Genomic DNA, 7,500 nt, shown 5'->3' with positions numbered 1-7,500 from the left:
CGAGTCCCGTCCTGTGAGACCGGAGGATCCTTCACCTCCAGGCAGTGCCAGCAGGGGGGGCAGTGCTGGTGCGTGGACTCTACTGGGAGGCCGCTTACTGGGACGGAGCTCACTGGGACACGGCAGATGGGAGACGCCCTGGTCTGCAGTGAGTACTCATGTTCACTGAGTAGAGCCTGAACGCATCACGAGAACGTTATCAGCGGTGCTGCTAACATTACTAGCTCTCCTCCTGTTGGTTCTCCGTTAGCGGTGCTGCTAACATTACTAGCTCTCATCCTGTTGGTTCTCCGTTAGCGGTGCTGCTAACATTACTAGCTCTCCTCCTGTTGGTTCTCCGTTAGCGGTGCTGCTAACATTACTAGCTCTCCTCCTGTTGGTTCTCCGTTAGCGGTGCTGCTAACATTACTAGCTCTCCTCCTGTTGGTCTAAACACTGATTGGTTGTTCACAAAGTCACATGATGTACTTGATGTTGGAGGAGAAAACTTTATTAGACTGAGGGTTCAGAACTGATCAGGAGTGAAGAGTCAGGAAGCATCAACAAAAGCGACTAATAATAAACACCAATACTGTTTTCTTACCTCCCCTCGTGCTCCTCCTGCAGGTCCAGGTCTCGCTGACTGTCCCTCTCAGCGCCGCCGGGCCCTCTCCCGGCTCTTCTCCGGTCCCGTTGAGCCTCCCTCCGACAGAACCCCGGCCTCCTGCCTCGCCCTCCTCCGGCCTCTCGGGGATCTCCTGCCGGTGGAGGCGGACCCCGCCTCCTTCCTGCCTCGCCTGGTGGAAGTCCTCCATGGCGTCTTCCCCTCGGTGGGCGGGGCTCTGCGGGCTCTGGCTCGCTCGACCCCCCGCCGCCTCCAGGAGAACCTGTTCGGAGGGAAGTTCCTGAAGAACGCCGCCTCCTTTAACTTCAGCGGAGCGGTGGGCGCTCGAGGAGCCCTCGGTCTGGACCGGCTCGCCTCCCAGACTGTCGCCCTGCAGAAGAACCGGGACCTGGTCCAGACAGTCAGCAGAGCTCTGCAGGACCCGGCCTTCCTCTCAGGCCTCCAACACACACTGAGGAGCAGCAGCAGCTCCCACGCCTCCTCACTGCAGCAGGTCAGAACCAACACTTCACCCTCCAGTTTATCACTAACATTCATCATCACATAAAGGAACACTTCACCCTCCAGTTTATCACTAACATTCATCATCAACACATAAAGGAACACTTCACCCTTCAGTTTATCACTAACATCCATCATCAACACATAAAGGAACACTTCACCCTTCAGTTTATCACTAACATTCATCAACACATAAAGGAACACTTCACCCTTCAGTTTATCACTAACATTCATCATCACATAAAGGAACACTTCACCCTCCAGTTTATCACTAACATCCATCATCAACACATAAAGGAACACTTCACCCTCCAGTTTATCACTAACATTCATCATCAACACATAAAGGAACACTTCACCCTTCAGTTTATCACTAACATCCATCATCAACACATAAAGGAACACTTCACCCTTCAGTTTATCACTAACATTCATCAACACATAAAGGAACACTTCACCCTTCAGTTTATCACTAACATTCATCATCACATAAAGGAACACTTCACCCTCCAGTTTATCACTAACATCCATCATCAACACATAAAGGAACACTTCACCCTCCAGTTTATCACTAACATTCATCATCAACACATAAAGGAACACTTCACCCTTCAGTTTATCACTAACATCCATCATCAACACATAAAGGAACACTTCACCCTTCAGTTTATCACTAACATTCATCAACACATAAAGGAACACTTCACCCTTCAGTTTATCACTAACATTCATCATCACATAAAGGAACACTTCACCCTCCAGTTTATCACTAACATCCATCATCAACACATAAAGGAACACTTCACCCTCCAGTTTATCACTAACATTCATCATCAACACATAAAGGAACACTTCACCCTTCAGTTTATCACTAACATCCATCATCAACACATAAAGGAACACTTCACCCTTCAGTTTATCACTAACATTCATCAACACATAAAGGAACACTTCACCCTTCAGTTTATCACTAACATTCATCAACACATAAAGGAACACTTCACCCTTCAGTTTATCACTAACATTCATCATCAACACATAAAGGAACACTTCATCCTTCAGTTTATCACTAACATTCATCATCAACACATAAAGGAACACTTCCCCCTTCAGTTTATCACTAACATTCATCAACACATAAAGGAACACTTCACCCTTCAGTTTATCACTAACATTCATCATCACATAAAGGAACACTTCACCCTTCAGTTTATCACTAACATTCATCATCACATAAAGGAACACTTCACCCTTCAGTTTATCACTAACATTCATCATCACATAAAGGAACACTTCACCCTCCAGTTTATCACTAACATTCATCATCAACACATAAAGGAACACTTCACCCTTCAGTTTATCACTAACATTCATCAACACATAAAGGAACACTTCACCCTTCAGTTTATCACTAACATTCATCAACACATAAAGGAACACTTCACCCTTCAGTTTATCACTAACATTCATCAACACATAAAGGAACACTTCACCCTTCAGTTTATCACTAACATTCATCATCACATAAAGGAACACTTCACCCTTCAGTTTATCACTAACATTCATCATCACATAAAGGAACACTTCACCCTTCAGTTTATCACTAACATTCATCATCACATAAAGGAACACTTCACCCTTCAGTTTATCACTAACATTCATCATCACATAAAGGAACACTTCACCCTTCAGTTTATCACTAACATTCATCATCAACACATAAAGGAACACTTCCCCCTTCAGTTTATCACTAACATTCATCAACACATAAAGGAACACTTCACCCTTCAGTTTATCACTAACATTCATCATCAACACATAAAGGAACACTTCACCCTTCAGTTTATCACTAACATTCATCATCACATAAAGGAACACTTCACCCTTCAGTTTATCACTAACATTCATCATCACATAAAGGAACACTTCACCCTTCAGTTTATCACTAACATTCATCAACACATAAAGGAACACTTCACCCTTCAGTTTATCACTAACATTCATCATCACATAAAGGAACACTTCACCCTTCAGTTTATCACTAACATTCATCAACACATAAAGGAACACTTCACCCTTCAGTTTATCACTAACATTCATCATCACATAAAGGAACACTTCACCCTTCAGTTTATCACTAACATTCATCAACACATAAAGGAACACTTCACCCTTCAGTTTATCACTAACATTCATCAACACATAAAGGAACACTTCACCCTTCAGTTTATCACTAACATTCATCATCACATAAAGGAACACTTCACCCTTCAGTTTATCACTAACATTCATCATCACATAAAGGAACACTTCACCCTTCAGTTTATCACTAACATTCATCATCACATAAAGGAACACTTCACCCTTCAGTTTATCACTAACATTCATCATCAACACATAAAGGAACACTTCCCCCTTCAGTTTATCACTAACATTCATCAACACATAAAGGAACACTTCCCCCTTCAGTTTATCACTAACATCCATCATCAACACATAAAGGAACACTTCACCCTTCAGTTTATCACTAACATTCATCAACACATAAAGGAACACTTCACCCTTCAGTTTATCACTAACATTCATCATCAACACATAAAGGAACACTTCACCCTTCAGTTTATCACTAACATTCATCATCACATAAAGGAACACTTCACCCTTCAGTTTATCACTAACATTCATCAACACATAAAGGAACACTTCACCCTTCAGTTTATCACTCCTCGTCCACACAGGTTCTGGTTCCTCTGCTCCGTTCCTGCTCTGAGGACTCGGACTCGGCGGCCATCTTTGTTCCCAGCTGCACGTCCGGCGGTGGTTTCCAGGAGGTCCAGTGTCAGGGTGCGGAGTGCTGGTGCGTCGACGCCCGCGGTCAGGAGGTCGCGGGGTCGCGTACCGCCGGCGGTCGACCTCGATGTCCGACCCTCTGCGAGACGCGCCGAGCGACGGCGCTGAAGGTCAAAGGAAACATGGCCGCCGGCGCAGAGATCCACGTCCCGGCGTGCTCGCAGGACGGGGCCTTCCTGCCGCTGCAGTGCGCCGGGCCGCGCTGCTTCTGCGTGGACGCTGAGGGGACGACCACCAGCGGCGGGCCGGCGGGGACCGACCTCAGCTGTGAGACTCTGTTCATACACATAACACGAGTATCATCAGGACAGAAGTCATTAAAACCCATTCATACTAATACTATAGAATATAGAATAAGATATAATAATATAATCCTCCATAAAATAACTCTTTACAGGTTGAAGTGCAAACAAGAGACACAGTTAAAAAGAAACAAGATCAACACAATTGTTAAGAAATAAGCAAATAAGAAATACAAAATATATATATAATATTATATAAACAGACAGAATAAGTATTATAAGTATTATTGCACAGGTTTTAAGTGTTTCTTAAATCATATCTCTCTTTAGTTTTATCTCTAATATTTACTTAATAAGAAGCATTTATGTGAAGTGCAAATAAACCCCAAAATAACAACTAGAGGAGCTCTAGGAAATGAAAGTGTAAAACAATCCGCTTCACACTTCCACTTCCTTTATTAATAATAATAAAGCACAGCTGAGAGTCGTCTCTCTCACTCTTCATGTTTGTGAAGAAACGTTTTCGTGACTTTGTGATTTTAGGGTTTAAAGTTTGTTGTTTTCTGTGTTTTGTGTTTCAGGTCCGAAGAGAACGAACGAGACGCTTCAGTCCTCTGCAGGTCAGAAAGGATAGAATATAATGCAAAAATAGAGATGATATGTATGTAGATAAAAAAAAATATTAAAAAATATATATATATATTACAAATATATATAACAATATATATATATCAAAAAATATCAAAAATATATATCAAAATATATATATAAAAAAAAAAGAATATATAAAAAATTAAAGCTGTGAGCGGGTCCTCGCTTATACCAGCACATTTGGGGTAGCCGGCATGTCGCCGACTCGCCCAGTTCAAACAGTACACACCGGTTTCAAGTATGAACATTTCACATACCAGTCTCTGCTTTTGGCCGGTGACAAGATTGAACATTCACATTGATGTTGACGATTGATGTTGAAGGTTGATTGTTCACATTGATGTTGAAGGTGCAGCGGACGGCGCTACTTACATCTCATGGTGACTAACTTGACTAATGGTGTTAAGAAAATGACATTCGCAAAATGCCTGCTGAGTAAATTATTTCCCCAAAATGGCCGCCCATACAGGAAGAGTGTTATTGTGCAGGAAGAGAATGCAACATACTTGGCATCATGTTTCTCTACGTGAAGAGTAGAGCAGGTCATGTAAATTAGATGTAAATCGGATGCCGTTTGGCTGATTTACTTTGGCCAGTAGGTGGCGCTATGACAATCTGAACATGTGTCATGTACATGTCCTCAGGCATGGACCAGTATCATGCATGAGGAGTATTGGGGTAATAGCATCATATATGGAGGAGTTACAGCAGCTTTCTCTCATATAGCGGTTAGCTCAAAGTAGGCGCGTCTTTGCGTCCCCGTAAACGTCAATTCCCAAAAGTGAAAACGCGCACGGAGCACAAGCCATACTCCTGAGGGTCTTGATATCACTTTAGAACAGCATTTAAGTCGATTGTATGAAATTTGTAGGAGGAGTAGTATTTGGCGTAAATGCAAATATATGGCTCTCAAGTGTCACGCATTGAGCGTGACTGTCACGCATTTCGGTCTTAAGCCACGCCCTCCCGCCACACATCGTATTTCTCACGGTGAAAAAAAACTCTAGGCTATTTAATGTGCCGCAGCGCGCAAACATGACCTGGTCGCTGCCCTCACCATGGAGGAATCAAGCACGTCTCCCCCGAATCCCCTGGAGTTCTGCCGTGAGGGGCCACTCATCAGCCAATCAAAAAAAAGAAATGGGCTACACGAATAACCAATCAAAAACACGTATCTGTTGTATCTGGGTGAAATGTAATTCAGCAACCAATGAAAATAAAGCTAATGATAATATGGAGGGAGGGGGGGCGGGGGGAATATGTCACTCTTACCTGTCTTAAAAACTTGAGAGCCCTGCAAATATATGCTAAAATTAGCATAAATGGGCCGAAAATGCCAAATTGGACGAAGTACTGTACCACCCCCTGTTGTTCAAATCGGACGCCTGATATATTGCAAGTTAGGGGATGTGATGTGCACATATACCCCAAGTTTGGAGTCGTTTGTCCAAATAGTTTTAATGTTATGAGTGTTTAAAAACAAGACACGCCCCTAAAAGGCTAATTGGTTGATATCTCCTTAACAAAATGAGATATCCAAGAAATTCCAATTTAGCGTTGATGAGCCAGTAAGAATGATGATAACTACCAAGTTTGGTATGAAAAGGACGTAGCGATAGAAAAGTAGTAGTAAAAAAGTGCAAATTTGTGTTTTTCACAAAATTCAAAATGGCGGAAAATATTCATAGGCGGACTTTATGGGTCTGAGAGGCTTTTTTGTAGAGCAGGTGGAGACGGACATGTGTGAATTTTTTCAAGTCAAAAAAACATTCTGGGCGAGGGGCGTCGGCGGTCCAACTTGTAGGGGGCGCTAGAGAGTCATTTTTTGGAACTTTTTTTCCCGGCTTTAATAGATCTCTATTTTCACCAGACCTGACAAGTGTTCCAAATTTGGTGAGTTTTTGAATATGACAAGTCCCCCAAAAAGGCGCCCAATGTTTTAAAATAAGAATCATGAAGAATAATCCTTTGTATTTCGGGGAAGACCCTATTGATATATATATATATATATATATATATATATATATATATATATATATATATATATATATATATATTCACAGGTCGCTGCTCTCGGGCGTCTGATGAGGTCACGGCGTTCAGACAGGAAGTGCAGAGCGTCGTCGCCCTCTCTAACTCCTCCCACCTCCCGCTGGGATACGGGTTCCTATTGGCCGACGGCCTGCGTCTGACCCCGGAGGAGCTCCTGATCGGCCAATCGGAGGAGGAGCTGCGGGTCTCTGAGCGGCTGCTGGGCCGCTCCAAAGCTGCTCTGCGATTGGCTGCTTTCTCCAGTGAGTCACGGTTTGATGGAGAACTTTTTTAAAGGAACAGTGCGTCAGATTTAGTGACATCTAGTGGCGCCGCTGCAGAATGCAACCAATAAATACAGAATGAGGAGTCGCTAAGGATATCTAAGTGTATCTTATTATATATGATATAATATAACAAATGTATAGTTGTAATACATTTTACATGCTGTCCCTTTAAATCTTGTTTGTTTTACTCATTTTCATATTTTTATTGATTCTTTTTATGCGGTTATTAGTTTCTGTTCTGCAGAAATCCACCTGTCGTCCAACAGGAAGTGGTCATCACTGGTTCCCTCTGTGACACGCGTTTGCTCACCAGTGTTGTTGTTGTTGTTGTTTC

The 7,500-nt window shown here is 42.7% G+C and overlaps 1 protein-coding gene across 1 annotated transcript in view; it reads left to right on the top strand.

Moving 5' to 3' along the window:
* tg (thyroglobulin) overlaps window positions 1-7,500 on the top strand; it is a gene marked incomplete at both ends in the record, with an annotated part of 37,421 nt that overhangs the window by 5,227 nt on the left and 24,694 nt on the right. Inside the window, 5 exons of the mRNA XM_079227409.1 lie at window positions 1-148; window positions 607-1,097; window positions 3,844-4,222; window positions 4,779-4,817; window positions 6,903-7,142. The exon at window positions 1-148 is cut by the window's left edge and continues 53 nt beyond it. Of these exons, the coding sequence (XP_079083535.1) occupies window positions 1-148; window positions 607-1,097; window positions 3,844-4,222; window positions 4,779-4,817; window positions 6,903-7,142 (1,297 nt within the window). The remainder of the gene's footprint in view (window positions 149-606; window positions 1,098-3,843; window positions 4,223-4,778; window positions 4,818-6,902; window positions 7,143-7,500) is intronic.

The sequence above is a fragment of the Taurulus bubalis genome (assembly GCF_910589615.1).
Source record: "Taurulus bubalis genome assembly, chromosome: 12".
Classification (NCBI taxonomy): domain Eukaryota; kingdom Metazoa; phylum Chordata; class Actinopteri; order Perciformes; family Cottidae; genus Taurulus; species Taurulus bubalis.
Note: the sequence above shows the minus strand (reverse complement) of the source record. Positions and strands in the feature narration are given on the sequence as shown.